This window comes from Sinocyclocheilus anshuiensis, unplaced genomic scaffold (assembly GCF_001515605.1).
Source record: "Sinocyclocheilus anshuiensis isolate Anshui unplaced genomic scaffold, SAMN03320099.WGS_v1.1 scaffold2053, whole genome shotgun sequence".
Lineage (NCBI taxonomy): Eukaryota > Metazoa > Chordata > Actinopteri > Cypriniformes > Cyprinidae > Sinocyclocheilus > Sinocyclocheilus anshuiensis.
Window position 1 is genome coordinate 176,948 of NW_015558795.1, and position 18,306 is coordinate 195,253.

General features: G+C 37.4%; 1 protein-coding gene across 1 annotated transcript in view; it reads right to left on the reverse strand.

Moving 5' to 3' along the window:
- Nucleotides 1-14,771: 14,771 nt before the first annotated feature.
- LOC107681501 (NEDD8-activating enzyme E1 regulatory subunit) overlaps nt 14,772-18,306 on the reverse strand; it is an 11,968-nt gene continuing 8,433 nt past the window's right edge. The window contains exons 18-20 of the mRNA XM_016477812.1: nt 16,811-16,925; nt 16,588-16,637; nt 14,772-15,021 (exon numbers count right to left, since the gene is read on the reverse strand). Coding sequence (XP_016333298.1) covers nt 14,912-15,021; nt 16,588-16,637; nt 16,811-16,925 — 275 coding nt within the window. The 3' untranslated portion in view covers nt 14,772-14,911. The remainder of the gene's footprint in view (nt 15,022-16,587; nt 16,638-16,810; nt 16,926-18,306) is intronic.

Consider the following 18,306-nt stretch of genomic DNA (forward strand, 5'->3'; position numbering starts at 1 on the left):
TAGCTACACTACGGAGCCTGTTCAGTTTACCCTGCCTTAGCCTAGCCTAGTCTTGCCTTGCCTTGTCTGTTTTCTCGGTTTCTGATCTTTGCCTGTTTTCCTGGATTTATCCCTCTAGTCTCGCCCTTGTGATTCTGTTCGCCGATCGTCGACCTACGCTAGCCCTAGGACTATTCCTGTGTCTTGCCTGCCATATACCTGTTTGCCACTGTTCGACCCTGCCTGTGTTTCTGACCTCCTCTGCTTTTAATAAAGCTTGCACATGGATCCACACGTCTCACGTCTTGTCAGCCCCGTTACACAATGATATACTCCTCAATGAATTTAGAAAAATTTTTGAGGGCCTGGGATGCCTCCCAGAGGAACATAAAATTTACATTGACCACCAAATGGCACCAGTACGGAGCCCCTAAAGGGACATGGTGGTGGAAAATAATCAGATTGAGTGAAAAAATTTGGGGTGGGAGGAAAAAATATTTGTCAGATTTTTTGCGTTCTCTCGCAAAACTTTTGCATTCCCTCGAGAAACTTTGCATTCCCTCGCAAAACTTTTGCGTTCTCTCGCAAAGATATTTGCGTTCCCTCGCAAAACGCAAATATCTTTTGCGAGAGAACCAAAAGTTTTGCGAGGGAACGCAAAAGTTTTGCAAGGGAACGCAAAATATCTTTGCGAGAGAACGCAAAAGGGAACGCAAATATCTTTGCGAGAGAACGCAAAAGTTTTGCGAGGGAACGCAAATATCTTTGTGAGAGAACGCAAAAGTTTTGCGAGGGAACGCAAAGTTTCTCGAGGGAACGCAAAAATTTTGCGAGAGAACGCAAAAAAAAATGTCCTCCCACCCCAATTTTTTTTCCCACCACCATGTCCCTTTAGGGGCTCCGTACACCAGTCATTCATGCATGTCGAAAGGTTCCCTTTGCTTTAAAGAGGAAAGCTTAAAGAAGAACTACTTCGTAAGGAAAAATTGGAAGTGATAGCAAAAACTGAAGAGCCCACGGATTGGGTGAGTTCATTGCATATAGTGGAAAAGAAAAACGGCCAGCTCTGAATCTGTCTGGATCCAAGAGATCTAAATAAGGCCATCAAGAGAGAGCACTTTAAGTTACCCACTAAAGAGGAAATCATGTCACAGTTTGCAGGGGCAAAATGGTTCAACAAGTTGTACGCTTCTACAGGATTCTGGCAAATGAAGCTGGGCGAGGCGTCATCAAGGCTCTGCACCTTCAACACACCTGAGGGCAGATACAGGTTTCTGAGGTTACCATATGGCATACTTTCAGCTCCAGAGGTATATCACAAAACCATCAGAATGATCTACGAGCACATTCAAGGCGTGGAAACAATGATGGACGACGTCATAGTCTATGGTGCAGCCAAACAGGAGCACGACACCAGACTTCGAGAGGTACTTGAAGTGACTCGTAAAGTCAATCTGAAGCTCAACAAAGAGAAATGTGAATTTGGAATTAAATCACTAACCTTTCTGGGAGATTTAATCTAGGAGGAGGGCATAAAGCCTGACCCTAAGAAAACAACCGCAATTGAAAACATGGAGAGACCACAGAACAAAGATGATGTCAGACAGAGAAGGATGAAACAATGAAAGAACTGAAGGTGGCTATTCAGGAAGAAAGAAAAGACTGTCCTGTTAGAATTAGAGATTACTGGACTTGCAGATCAGAATTTACGGTTGTAGATGGCATAATCGGCAAATGGCATAATAAAGGATAAACAAAACAACGTTGATTTTGCTTCGTTTTTTGCTGTTGTTTGAATATGCTTGTGTGTCATCTCCACTGTTTCCGCATCGTCGTTGCCATGGTTACGTCCGTACGTGTGGGGCGGAGATTTCAAAATAGGGGCGAGGTCCTGTTGGGCTATGGGCGTGTTTGTTTTGGTGCTTTCAAATATCAACACCGTTTGGCAAAAATCGCTTAGTGCACCTTTAAGGTGTTTAATCAAAGGAAAATTGCTATGGGTTGGTTTGACCCAGTTCATATAAAAACATTATCTGCAAAACATCTTCAGATATATAAAATATTACTGATCCCACAGTGTTTCATCTGAAATTGCTAAAAGGGAGATATTCCTGTACTTCCCCCAGGAGTCACTCTAGTAGGAGTCTCAAAACGATATAAAATAGGTCTTTAGGGACTGTTTGACTGCATTATCTTGAGTATAACAGAGTCCTTAGCTAGTGGAACTTCTAGTCAAATGTATTATTTATGTTCATCACAACAAATGTAAAATAAATATGCACACATGTATGACCCCAAACTTCTGAACGGTAGTGTACGTGGATACATAGACTGACTTTATAATCAACTTCCCTCACACACCGTGATAAAATACACTTGATGCAGCTCAGTTCCTGCCATTAGTTCATAAGTACTAACAATAAAGCAATTAGACTGAAGCGTGTTATCACATGCACATCCTCATACACAGCCTGCGGTAGTGCTTTTCAGCAGTTCTGTATAGACAAATATAGGAATAAAGGAAGTATGTAAACATGATACACCACATCAGCAAGCACAAGAAAAAGAGAAAGAAACTTCCCAGAGAGAGAAAAACATATCTAGACTAGGAGTGGTTTAACAAAGAAAATTAGGAAACAAAAGCAAAAAAAGGAAATGAAAGGATACAAGTAACTTCCCAATGTAATACAACACAGACTCCCCAACGCATATTGTACTAGAACATACTGCATGGAATTCACTAGATGACAGTGTGATTTACTGTGGTAATTTGGAGAATTACACATATATTACATAAATTATATAGTTTTAATGCACTGTAAGTTGTTGTGGACAAAAAGTGTCTGCCAAATGCATTAATATAAATGCAAAAGTCTTGGTGAGATTTGACATCATTCAATATGGGACAGTTCTTGGAACTGAGAAAACAACTCAAGCCTCAGGGATTGTGGAAACATTTTTGACCAGCAAGTTTTTCTAGAAAAAGAGGTAATGAAATGTGAAGCTGAAAAATGTAGTTTCGTGGTCTCTAAGCATGTAATCCTGCTTTGTCTTCTTGTGAGGCTGCCAGGGACAAAAAGTAATATTATTAACATATGTTTTCAAATCTAAGCTCTCGCAAATCCATTATAAACCATCACATGATTTATGCCAAAGGCCCCTTTATACTTTTCTAAAGGCCAGTAAAGATACTTGGATTAAATTACTTGTTATAATTAAATTAAAAATATATTATTTATGTTGGGAAGTAAAAGAGAGAAGGCAAAAATTGGGATAGTGTGGATTTAGTTTTTGGATTTGCCGCAGTCTGCAACCATTTAAAAAAGAGCCTATACGCTGATGACGACAGACATTTTGGTGCAGAGTGTTTTGGCTGTCGCTCACACAACCACTAACAAGGACAGACCGACCACGCAGCGAGAGAGTGCTTCTGCCTTCAAGACACACAAGACGCACACACACGCACACACACACACACACACACACACACACACACACACACACAGTAATATCCAGCCACCCAAACACTTGCATAACACTGTCTGATTCCCGTTTTGTGACCCTGCAGCATGCCAAGCACAGCACTGATGCAGCAGGGTGAAACAGAGGTCCTTTTCTGTCTGTCTCTATCTGCCTGGTGGGAAGGAAGTTGATGTCTCATCTGATAAACAGCCCTCTACCCAATTTCAGAGCTCCTTTTTAAAACCAAAAGCTGTCAGTGTAAGCAGGTCATCTCCAGCTCATAGCATTACTCTGTACAACACCATTTCCTTCAGTGAGATGATTTTTCCTGTGCTGAGAGCTGTTTGGATCAGTGTTGTACAGATGACTTGCATAATATGAGATTTTTCAAAAAGGCAGGTGAGCGATAACATCAACAATAACATCTCCTCAATAACAAACAATAAAAAGCTGTTGTTTTATCCACCCTATAGTCTAGGATTACAAAGCTGACTGCAGACTGACCTCTTCCTGTGAGTGTGCTAGAGTGGTTTTGGCAGTGAGAAAAGCACATAATAGAGTGCATGCATTACGCAGTTGGTTCTGGCCATCAGAGTGATCAAACCCTGTGAAAAATGTACCACGAGAACAGCATTTTAAACATGGTTAAAAACTGCATCAAAGCTAAAGCCTTCATATTGTCTGCAGAACAATATGTCTACAGCAATATTATTAGAATGGACTGTAAAGAGGGAATGCAACACATTTTCTTCATGTTTTTTAGCAGTTGTGAGAAAGAGAGGGCAGAAGGAAGAAAGGAAGAAAGAAAGAAAGAAAGAAAGAAAGAAGATTAGAAGACTAATTACTTATGAATCAAAGAAATTCACCAAGGAATGCATTCTGGGAAATTGTTCTAAAACAAAAGTACATTTATTAAATATACGCATCAATTAAATACAAATTTCTAGGTATCGTTTCAATAAGATCTGTCTTTCTTGTAAGTCCTATAACGGTTTTCAACCAGGGGCCTCAGCAAGTTTTCAAAGGAGCAACAGGATGTGACTTAAACTTTCAAATTAAAATTCTAAAAACACACACACAAAAATAAGACGTAAACAGAACCACTCCAGTAAACCTTTCAAACTTCTAGACGATTAAAACTTTCAAACAAGTCTTTGTCAAGCAGTCAAAGGAATTTAAGTCATACAAAATTCCAGCTGGAATCAAGTATCCTGTTTGCTACCTTATTTGGCTACCTGATTTGCTAATTTGCTACCAAATTCAACTGAATTCAATTCATTATTGCGCACAATAGCACCAACATGCATTGTGATAGGCCATGTGACAACAATATAGCATACGGTTAAGCACACTAATGTTTGAAATGTTTAATTGTTGCAGTAGGCCTATGCCTACTGTTTCACTTACTATTAAAAAAAAACTGTATAATGCACAGTATTCAATAAGCAGTAAGACAGTATTTTTTTCTGAACAGCTTTTGATATGCTCAGGATGTTTAGCTTAGCTCATGGAAGTGTGTTTCTTTTCAAACCTGTGTGGTGCATCCGAAGTGGTGCCCTCCTGTGGCTGTGGAAATTCACTACACAAAGATCTCTACACCCTCTTAACAAAAAAATCAAGGTTCTGACCTGTCTCTTCCCCACCCCCTCTCTGTTCCCTCCCCCTCTCTTCACTTGCTGATTGCTGCATTGTGGGTCTCTGTAGCATTATGCTGGCAGAGTGTATACAAGCAAAGCAGCACAGCCAGACATCCTGACAAATCTACACACACATGTGCACACAGCATCACACACGCACACAACAGCCTGGATTAATATTTTTCATGTTGCATAAATGCTGATGTGCTTTCGGTGACTGCAGATCTTACGGAAACTAGTCTGTCGAGTGCTCCTTACTGTTCACAGCAGGCTCAGCCTATAATTAACAGTAGTTAGTGCTTTCTAAATTTCACACGGAGAGCTGACAACTGACATGTTTTGAGAAAACCATTGATTACAACAAAAATTTGTTGTAAATATGTGTCTTTAACTACACGTTGTCTCACAACCAGTCGCAGACCTAAAATACACACCACAGTAACATTTACCAGTTCATTTTGTAGCAGACATACCCAAAAAATGATTCACGGTTCAATGATGGAGTCAGTCTTTAAATGATTCACCAACTGCAGAGTCTGTCCCTGTGTACTCCTGGTATTAAGGTTTGTTTTTGTTTGATCGAATCACAAGTATAGACAATGGAGACACGTTCCCGTTTTGCACCTGGTCTCTTTTGTGCACTTTTGACCACTTCTGTCCTGCTTACCTTTAAGTGGTTGAAAGTGGACAAGCTCAAAACATTTTAGCCCCCATTTATTCCTGTATTTAGTGTTGTCCCATTGTGATTGGATCGAAAACGCATTTAATACCAGCTCTAAACATGGCCTCTGATTAAAACCGCTAACCTGCTAGCGTGTTTTAGTAAACTTCATGAATCTTTTTGACTGACTCATTTAAAAGAACTATGCTGTATCCAAAATCACACTTACTCTCTGACTAGGTTCTTGTGAGTAAGTACTTACTTTGCTGCCATTCACAACTCCTCTCCTGTGGTCTCATGGGATAGTAAAACGTCCATCAGATGCGCATATCAGAAGTAGTTTCTAAATACTTTTCACATACTCTTTTCAAATACTGTTTTCTCTTACAGAAATATACTGTATGTATACGGATGGAGCCCTTGTCCATTACAACATTTTTATTTTCGCAAATGAGACATGAGCTCACACTGTGTTTGTTGGAATTTGCAGGAAACACTTCAGCTCACAACACAATGACACAACGACTTATCTGGATGTACTGTACAAAAAAAATAAGAGACCAGATTTGTAATTATTTTTATTGTCGCAAAAATTGCGACCACCTAATGTGGCGCCCTTTTTAGTTATATTGAAATAGAAACCATCAGAGGAGTCTAAAAGTCATAGAGACTACTACATCATAAAAACTTGACAATGGGCAACAATTTAGCAACTACCCAGAACACCCCAGCAACCACCTGCTAAAACCAATTAAAACACCTTAATAACTGTGTAGCAAACACAACACAATACTATCATATGTGAGTTTCGACCAGGAAAGCACCAAACACATTTTTACAGATGCATGCCTATCTCTCTCTCTCACTAGATATGGATCTAGGTATGACGATGTCCTTCCTTGTAGTAACAGAAAAACTAATAAAGTGAAATCAGCCATGGCAATGTAATCAGCAGAAGGAATGGGATGAATGCAGGAATAGCACACGCTTATTCAGTCTATGGGGGTAAAGATGCCGTGAAACCTGGGGGTTCCATTTGCTACAGGCTCATCATAACCTGCTTCTGAGACATTAATATACTCATATGTTCAAATTAAAAGAATCACCTTTTATTTGTTGTTTCTACCTTTCTACCCTCTACATTTCTACCTTTATCTGATGCCAGTATTTGGCCACTGCTGGTATGAAGATGAAGGCCGCACTACTTATCAATGGAATTCTCTACCTCTTTCCACATTCATCAACACTTCACTGTAGAGCGTGACAGTTTCAGAGAGGATGTGCCGTTGGTTATTAGAAGGAATTCCATGCATAGCTGGGATTGGTGAGATTTTTTAATCAAATTTAGCAATTGACAATGACCCAGGCCGTAGACTATTTATTAAGTAAAGATAAGAGGCCCCACTTTTGAAGGGAAGAGAATGAGACAAAGTGAATTTGTAATATCAAGGGCCAGCTCTCCTCTCTTTAAGTCTTTTCCTTCTCTGGCTCTTGTTTTCCCAGCATGGCCTCCTGAAAGTTTCCACCCAGTGGGGAGGTGCGTCCTGCAGTATGGGTCACTGGGTTTGTGCTTTGGATAACGTACACCCACCCCTCTCGACACACACACACACACACACACACACACACACACACACACATACTCTCTCACACTCCACACTGCTCTCAACCTCTGAGATGAAGACAGTTTCACTATCAGCACGTGAATTATGAATGGTTAATTCATACAGCATGTTTGAGTAACAGGATGTGTGTGAGTGTGACTAAGCACAGGTGTGTGCGTGCCTTTGACTTTAAAAAGATAACAGTGATGGTAGAGGAAGGATGGTAGAGCATGTCTGCATGTTTTGCATGTATACATGACGCACATGCTTAAACGCACCACAGATTTTTATATACATACAATACTGTTCAAAAGTTTGGGGTCAGTAAGAAATGAATAATTTTATTCAGAAAGTAGATGTTAAACTAATCAGAAATGACGGTATAGACTTTTAAATTGTTATAAAAAATAAATGTCATTTTTTAACTTTCTATTAATAATAGAATCCTAAAAATAAATGTCACTGTTTTCACAAAAAAATGTTAAGCAGTACAACTTTTTAAACATCGATAATAATATGAAATGTTAGTTGAGCACCAAATCAGCATATTATGGTTTCTGAAGGATCATGTGACAGTGAAAAAAAAGTTATATATTTAAAATACATTTATTTCATACTAAGTATAGTTCAAATCTATTAACATGTTTATTGACATCTTGCTTGAGACTTACTGATATAAAAAAATATAATTAAACTTATTTGGAGTACTGTTTGTGCACAATGCAAATGTATTTCAAATACATTTTAGTATATTTATTTTTCTCTAGGGACCTTAGTAAGTTTTTGGGAAACTCTGTACTTATACTTATTTGTACTTATACTTACATGTGCAATTGTCATCTAAATATGTATACATGCTTTCAGAATTTTTTGTTTTCTGCATTTCTGTTATAAATAAATGTGTTTTTTTTAGACTTTTTTTTTTAACTATTCATCGAAGCAACACAATTGTTTTCAATATTGATAATAATATGAAATATTTCTTCAGCACCATATCAGCATATTAGAATAATTTCTGGAGGATCATGTGACACTGAAGACTGGAGTAACTGACATCACGGGGATAAATTATTTTTACTGTATTGTTTTAGCAAACAGGTGAAAAAATCTTTATATAATATAAAATTTATAATATAAAAAATCTTACCATCCCCAAGGATTTTAACAGTAGTGTACATATGTTACACTTATACTATGGGGCCGTTGAATGCTTGAATCTGATTGGCTGACGAACGTTCTGAGGCATGCAATTATTATATAGTTATTATATAACTATATATTATATATATTATATATTATATAGTTTGCACAAAAAGGTGTTGTTAGCGCTGCCCTGACGATTTTATCAGTTATCCTATATAGTGTAGCAACTTAAAGGCCACACATGACATTTCTCACTAGCGAGGTAATGACAGCGCTGTTTAGAGACGCTGCTGCAGAACACTGTTGAGGGACGCTCAGACATTTAGAGGTAGCCTAATTCACACAAGCTCGCTCTCTCTCTTTCTTTCTCTTTCTCTGTCTCTGTCTCTCTGGCTCTCTTTCTAATAACATCATTAATAACTGCATTAGAATGCTATCAACGGCTCAAGCCTCCATTACCAGCTTTAAAATGGCGTTTTTGGAACTAGCAAAAGAGGTGTTGGATGAGATGCGGAAGAAATAATCCTACTCAATAGCGGTTTAAGTACAAAAACCGGACGAATCCCTTTAAATATATCATCTGATCGATGTCTTGAGGTGTGGTAACCGTAGTATAAGCGGAATAATTGACTCAGGGCCGTTGAATTATTAGAAAAATAAGGCACACCCGAGGTGTAACGGCCACGACGCGACCTCGGGTGTTCATTATTTTTCTAATACATAATTTCCTTACATAATTTATACCAAAAGAAAAAAAGTGCAAAGTAAAGTGACAGAATGTACTTAAGTCTTTAAAATAAGAAATTAAAATGCTAATTAAACAAATAAACAGAGGTAAATGTGAGTTACTGTAAAGGACACTCAGGACAATCATCTGTCCTACAAAAAGTCCTAATCAGAAAAGTGGATGAATAAAACATCTCAGATTTATATAGTCTCCAACTTCAAGGACAGTCTGTGCATGATAGCACTAATTCTGTCCCATTGTGCAGACAAGCTTAATAAATCCACCAGCGGCAAACCAACAGCATGTGTCATTACTAGATATTGGCCTTCTAATAACAGCACAGCTGTTGTATCTCTCTGCATAGCAGTACTGAAGACTTTTGAACAAGCTAACGCTTACTGTGATCCTCTGGCCCAGTCTGAGTCTCTAGGAAATTGATCTAAATGGGGCCTCCCGACCTCTGACCCTGAGCGAAGAGCTGAGAAAGGGGGCCTGGGCGTCTGTAACCGCAGCTGTGTTACATAAACACACCATAAACTAGCCTGTCTGTCATGGGTGAGCCTGAAGACCTCATCACAGGCACTGTGGAGCCTCACTCTGTCCTTAAATACAGCCCTTTTACCAGTCTGATTAATTGCCAGTGTTCTCTGAAAGCGAACTGTTAGGACACTATAGGCTGCTTCATGCTTCCTACAGCACATGTTCTTTAAAATCCAGTCTGCACACTGACTTAGTGACCGTACAGAATGCTAATTGACTCTTCAAAGACTCTCATTCTGCCATAAAGCTTTTGGAGCACAAAAACGTATCGTGATATTACAGTGCTTTGATTTGTCTTGACATCAAGCCTTGATGCATTACTTAAATACCCTGGTTTAAGAGTATGGTAACCATTCAGTTTTATGGAATATATAAAACGTCATGGATTTACCATCTGACTATCGTTGTATTATAGTACTATAGTATGTTTAAGGGCCTCATCTTGTTCAGGGAATGATTTGCTCAGCCTGTGCTGTATTAATTCATCCCAGCTCCTCCAGACCCCAGGAGAGATGGAGAGACATAGCGCAGCACTGGCAGATGGCCAATCAAATATCCAAAATAATAATCAGCAGATTTCAGCAACCTCCCCAGCTTTTTCCAGTCCCTTCTCCCTTGCTTTACCCTTTGTCTGTGTTTATAGACATAGTTCTGATTTATATAAATATAGGTACAGCATATGGACAGTTGTGTTGATTTATTTTGCGCACTTACTTAACAGCATGGGAAATTAGTGCACAGAAAATGATATAAAAGAAGCACTTGTACTGTGTCAGTGCTCAAGTTTGGCCCATTGATTTTCACATTACAGGACTGTCCACACAAACATGGCCAGCTCATCTATTGTTCACTGCCTCCTCCTGTGTGTGCAGATAATGCACCACCCAACGGCCTTCGCTCAGATCCTGATAATGTGTGAATGGAACCAAGACACTGTGTATGTGTATGCATATGATATGAGTGTTTGGTTGACCATTCCAGTTACTGAATATATGTATAGAGGTTATACACATGTATAGCGTTGTGCATGGAAAGCACACTGTAAAAAAAGTAACAGAATGAACAAATGCTACACTGTAAAACCCGACAAGTTGCGGTAACTCAAACCGTTTGAGGAAACCGATTGCCTTAAACCATTTAAGTTTTAAAACCAATAAATATGAGTACTATAAACTCATTTACATTGAGTTCAATTAACTTATTTGTCCTATACTCCATGAGGTCATGTTCCCACACACTGTAAAAAAAAAGTAACAGAATATACAAATGTAATAAAAACATTAATTGGTTAACTGTATATTACTACCATATACAGCAAATAAATACTGCCAATTAAATCAGTTAAGGTTTTTAAAAGTAAAAAGTACAAGTAGCCATCAGGGTTGCTATAGTTAACTAAAACTAAAACTGAAATGGGAACTAAAATAATTAGTAAAGAAGCATTTTTGTTACTTGAAATAAATGTTAACTGAATATATATAAAAGGAACGTGTCTCATTTTAATTTTGTTTAACTTGTACTAAAATAACTAAAACTGAAATAAAATGTAAAAAAAATAGACAAAGAAAAGAAAAACACCTCAAAATAACTAAAACTTTAATAAAAAATTACAATTGGAATGGTATAAAAAGAATTCAAAACAGATAATAGCAAAATAATAGTAAAATGATATTGATGACCATATAATATGAAAATCTACATTATACACAACAATACAAGTATACAACCAATCAAATGTTCAACATTCAATATTTTACAATATTACTGTTTTTAGTGTATTTTTGATCAACTAAATTAAGCCTTGGTTTAGAGCACAAATAACTGTAAGTAAAAAAAATATGCATCACCTTATTTATGATGAAAAACTATTTATCAGAAGTCTCAGATTCTGATTTTTATTTTGGCACAAGCACTAAATTGATTATTATTCAAATTGTTCTCACACTGTCAGATTTATATTCCTCTATTTGTGTAAGTACTGGACTTTCCCGCTCACATGGCAGACAGAGAAAGAATGCAGTATGTATGTGAATGAATGTGGTGATAGTATTGCTCCATCACTGTCTCTTTATCTGTTTATGAGAGACTGTGTGTCACCTCTGGATGTTTCTGGCCTCAGTCATCCATATTAATGAAGAAGAGCTGCCCTGTTCAGCAGTCCTGCCAAAGGGAATGGATTCTGGACATGGATATCCAGGTTCGATACAGCTTCATGTGAAGGCTTAAAGTGCTTTACTGCAGATTTCCGAAAGAACATCATGTCAACCGTGTAATCGTTGCAGATGAATAGCGCACAGCATTGCCACCATAATTTATTATAGCATAGTTGTAGTGTTGTTAACATTAGAATTGAACATAAAAAGTTCATCAAATGTGATTGGCAGCCTATGAAGTAAAATAAACAGTGAAGGAAAAACATTAGTTAACTATCTATTGCAATAGTAACGCATTAATCTAATTGAAACCACGTTTGGATTGCTCCACATGGTTCTCTGGCCTTGTTGATGCAGCTGCATGACATGCTGAACTCCAGACCTTCTCCTTTCCACATTGAAGACTTCAGGAGAAGCATCAGGAAAAATGTTTCAAAAAGACGCTATATTAGATTACCTGTGATAAATATCTGAAGTGCAAGCAGAGCTAAAATTGCACAGATGGAATAATTATATTTATAATTAAATGCAATTTATATAAAAAAGATTAGTATTATTATTAAAAAATATATTCATTTTTTTTATAAAAAAAAAAAAAAGTCAACTTTGAGAAAAGTTGAAGTTGCCTTGGCAGCTAACAAAAATAAAAGAAGTTTAAATACTGAAATAACTAAAACAAAAACCGAAATATTTAAATGAAAATTAAAGCTTTATCTATAGAGAAATATAGAAAAAAGCCCCAAAACTAATAAAATTAAAAATGTACATAAAATTGGACCCACTTTATATTTAGGTGTACGATTTACTATTAACATTTAAATGAATCATTTGATACAATGCAATTTTTATGTACATACATTTATAATTATATATATTTTAAATGTAAAGACATGGAATATAAAATGGGATCACAAAAGTACTAAAACCTAAAAACATGAAACTGAAAATCTTAAAAACTAATTTGCGATTTTAATGAATACTATAATAGTATTGAAATACCACTGGCAACGACAAGTATGACCCCAAATGAAAATCTAATTCAGCTGATGACAAAAACAAGGTCATGAACTGAGCAGATATTGCCATAACATTCAATGCCATGACATAAGCTGACATGGATATTAAACAGATAAGCAGTATTTCCAAACAAGGCATCCATGAGATGGTTTCAATCTGCTAGTTATATAAGTCATAGTCAAGCTTTCAATGTCACTCAGGGTCCAGAAGGAGTAAATCACCTTGGGGGAATTTCCGTTTGGTTAGAAAAGCTGCAGGCTGAGCCCAGCAATCCTTCATAAACACGGCCCAGATAGGCAATCCTCCTCATGCAGGGGTCACAGGGAAAGTTTCGTAACACAGTCATGAGGAGAACTTTTAAACATTTTCGGCTTCTGTGAAAACAATGAAGTAGTAACTGAACAACATTGCCTGGTTTGTTATTAACATTGTCTTGCATGACAGATCAATATAAGGAGAGTCTCCAGTTATGAATTATTCTACAGTGGAATGTGCAAAAAAGGAAAAGCTTGGGTCAGAATGTGCTCCAGCAGACGGAGGAGGGTGCCCTCCACTGGATTTGGGCTTTAAAACACATTGACGGGAGTGTTCTGAACTTTTCCTAAACATTTTTGTGGGTAAAGTAGGTCATTCAGGAAGTTTTAGATTCTTGGAGGCTTGGGAATGAGTAAAAATATACGTTTACGTGCCACTGATTTCCTCTGTCTAGACTCCCTATGAGGAAAACCTAGCTATTCTCTTCAAACCACAGAGAGCCGTCTGCTTTTAGACCGGCCATAGAAACACAGCACTCCACCCTACAACAGGAAATAACTCTGTAATCTGCCCAAACAAACAGCAGCAGCTCACCACAATACAGTTTAGCACATATTTAGAAAAATTACATGACATGTATAAACAGTAGTTCTCCAGTTACCATGTGAAAATGTCACACGTTTATATCAGATAATGTAGGCTGAAAGCATAGTGAGACGATACAAATATAAAACTATCTGGCAGCTTAACTGCTGGTTTAGACTTTTTTTTTTTAAATCATGTTTTTCAGGGTATTTGTAGAGTTTATAAAATAAAATTCAAGACTTTTTAAGACAAATAAAATTAATTAATGTGATAAAATAAAATATCAGGGCGGCCCATCATAGCTTTCTGAAGGCCATGTTTTTAAAGGGGTCATATGATGCGATTTCAATTTTTCCTTTTGAAGTGTTATAAGCTCTTGGTGCATAAAGAAGATCCGTAAAGTTGCAAAGACTAAAGTCTCAAATCCAAAGAGATATTCTTTATAAAAGTTGAGTCAACCACGCCTACCTAAAACGGCTTGTTCTAACACGCCCCCACATGTCTACGTCACAATGTGGTAAGATTTGCATAACTAATGTTCTTTTTTGCAACATCATATGACCCCTTTAAAAGATGTCTCCTATGCTCATCAAGGCTACGTTCATTTAAACAAAAATACAGTAAGATCAGTAATATTCTATATTTAATTTTTTACAATGAAAAATAACACATTTTCTATTTGAAAATATTTGAAAATGCAATTTATTCCCGTGATGCACAGCTGAATTTTCAGCAGCCATTTCTCCAGTCTTCAGTGTCACATGATCCTTCAGAAATCATTTTAATATGCTGATTTGCTGCTCAATAAAACATCTCCTATTAACAATGTTGAAAACTGTTATGCTGCTCAATATGTTTAGGAAAATGTGATACACTTGGAATAAGTAATATGAAAAAAATAAATGCTTGCTTGCTTTTATTAAGCAAGGATGCATTAAAATAATAAAAAATGACAGTAAAGACAGTGTTGTGAAAAGAACACACAAATCACACACAAAAGCTTTGGAGATATACTGTTTATTCAGTATGCAGCATCAGTTCTGGTCTTGTCAAAAAGCAACACCACTGATCAGTGTAAGTATAAACAAACTTGAGTGCCAACACTTTGATAGAGGAATGAGGAAACACAACTGGAAGGGACGATTGCTCTAAAGCTGAAAAGTAGCAGAGGTCTGTGACATGGCATTATAGAGGAACGTGTTGTTGAAAGGTACAAACTGGTGCGTGATGATTTTGATGGCTTCTTGAGCTGCTGATCCTGCAACAAAAGACAGACAATGGGCCTCTTTACAACTGGCATTATTATGTTGATTTCTGCATATGCAATTGGATCAAGATGGCAACGGAAACTGGCATTTTCATAATGCATTTAAGGTTGTGTTAACCAAACATATTCACAGTAATTAACCTAATTGGTTGCCCTAATTTTAACCCATGTTTTTTTACTAACCCTATGTTCATTCGCTATTTAAAGGGATAGTTCACCCGAAAATTTAATGTTGTTCCAAACCCGTAAGACCTTTGTTCATCTTCGGAACACAAATTAAGATATTTTTGATGAAATCCGAGAGCTTTCTGACCCTCCATAGACAGCAACGCAACTGACATGTTCAAGGCCCAGAAAGGTAGTAAGGACATTGTTAAAATAGTCCATGTGCCATCAGTGGTCCAACCTTAATTTTATGAAGCTACGGGAATACTTTTTGTGTGCAAACAAGACAAAAATAACGACTTTATTCAACAATTATTTTCTTCCGAGACAGTCCGATGCCATATTGCATGTGTCATGGTACTCTCGATAATGGCATCGGACTGTCCCGGAAGAGAAGAAATCATTGAATAAAGTTGTTATTTTAGTTTTCTTTGCACACAAAAAGTATTATCATAGCTTCATAAAATTAAGGTTGGACGTGGTACTCTCGATAATGGCATCGGACTGTCCCGGAAGAGAAGAAATCATTGAATAAAGTAGTTATTTTAGTTTTCTTTGCACACAAAAAGTATTATCATAGCTTCATAAAATTAAGGTTGGACCACTGATGGCACATGGACTGTTTTAACAATGTCCTTACTACCTTTCTGGGCCTTGAACATGTCACTAAATAGGAATTAGAAGTGAAAAGAAAAAGAAAGTTTACAGTGGCTACATGCAAATGTACAAGGAAATCTGGAGAGAGAAACGAGAGATTCAAATGGATAATTCACAGGTTATTGTTCATTTAATCAGTTGACCAGATAACATGACCCCAATGTCTTGTTTTTTTTTTTACATTGTGATAGTAAATAAAAAGAAGAATCCAATAACCCGCAGCATAACACTTGGCAAGATTAAATGAGCTCCTGCTACAGAAAACCATGAATCATATCAATGACAGATGGAAATAAACAGAGCCTGACAAATTTTAAACTCACTCTTTGAGTGACAGATAATGATTATTTGCAGCACATCACTCAAGTGGCTGTATACAAATAACGAAAGCGCATTAGCATTTACATTGAATGTGGTCAGAATCCATCCCTGACCACCTCCGAATGTGGTTCCATTGATCCGATCGCCAAATGCTCTCAAAATCAATGTGTCTTGGTCATTTACACCTGGCTTTTATTGTGGTTATTTGCTATCCGGCAGTTGTATGATTATTGAAAATGCATATAAGTAATGCAAGCAGTGGAGACGGTTAATGAGAAAGGCCATATTTACATTCGTAGTATGATTTGCCTTTATACTATTAAATCCATATTGTAGCGGATGTCACAATATGCATTATGAATGTTTAATGAGGTGTGTGTTTGCAGGATCCTGAATAAGTATATAAACACTCACCTCCCAGAAAAGCGGCGACTGTGTGTGGCTCAGCAGCTCCATAACGGCAGCTGGAAGATATGAAAATAACATTTACACTGTTACCATCTGATTATAAACAGAGGGACCAGATGAACAGGAGAACGTCTGCTTCTTTATTATCAATATTACAAAACCATTTTTAGTATAAATATTTAGTTTGTACAGCTTCAAACCAAACGAGCTTAACTGTGAACAAACTTACAACTCATGGATGTAGTCATCTTTCACATTGACGTTCAGACTGTACTCCTGTAGAAGACTGTTTACACACAGCTTGAGATTGTTAATGTCTTCCTCCACCTGGTAATTGTAGACACCTGAGAAAAACAGTCGCACTCTATAATATCAGAGTGACAGAGTTCATATACACTGTCATTTAAAGGTTTGGTTTCCATTTTAATGTTTTTGAAAGAAGTCTGTTATTAGAGATACAGTAAAAACAGCAATATTGTGAAATATTGTTACTAGGGATGTCAATTTTCGATCGTCGTTTAAATTAACGATCAATTAATCGATTAATCGTTAACCTTAATGCTGCAAAATGCGTCTATTGCAAAGGCACGCAGTCACGGGCATGACAGGATGTACAAAAGACACTCAAAAAAAAACAAAACAAAAAAAAAACCTTTCTCACTCGAATTAAAGGGGTTTTAGTCTGAATAAAATGCTAGTAGCAGGATTGTAAAATGAATAGATGTGATTATGATCATTCTATCCCGTCACGGAGACCGCTGAACGCACCTCTTTAAATGGTTTCGTGGTTCTCGTTGTTGTATTTTAAAATACAATTGCAATGTTTTCAACTGACATTATGGCATTTAAAATAAAATTATCCCAAACGTAACTGTGGCGCGTGTGGCTGTGCTGCGGAGTCAGTGAACCGCTTCCATCGGCGCTGCTGAGGCAAAACACACTGTTGCTCACATTAAACATTTTTATGTGGGTATTATGACTACTACAGTACTTAAAGGTGGGTTAAGCGATTTTGCAAAAACGCTTTAGAAAACTGATTCGGGCCGAATAGCAAAACAAACTTGTAGCTAATCAGCAGTAAGGGGCGTGTCTACTCATGATGTGGAGGAGAGAGCGTTCAGTGCATGGGACGGACATTAGCGAGCCGAGCGACAGAAAGATAGAGATGGAGGATGTAGCGCATCAGCTCATGGGGAAATATGAATAATTAATCATAACTAGTTATAATTAATTATAAATATTTAGATCCGCTGTAGATATTTACTTGACCTCTCAGGGTCAACTGTCTGTCAATTCTAAGAACGTTAATTTCCTGGTTAAGGGAAATAACTTTCTTAAAAAACAAAAGAGGAAAACATCTGCGGAACAAAAGAAGGCTTAAGGCAATAAGTAGGACCCGTGTAAATATCGGATCAGCTTTCCAGCGCTGGAGAGAACTCAAGGAGTGGAAGGCCTGTGATCGGATGCCGAGGTTGCTTTGTTTCTTCTCCATAGGTGAGTAACACCAAGTCTGCATCGCAACAGCTAGTTGTTGTCTGTCTGTCTAGTACACTGGACGCAACAAAGCGACCGTTGAAAATCATTTGAAATTTGTGTCAATACGTCATAAATAGAACGCAGCAGCAGTTTTCGTGTCATTTGTCGTGTCGTGACGGGCCGCATCCAGTGTAGACCATAGATATGTATATATATCTATGGTGTAGACAGCATCACTGATTATAATGA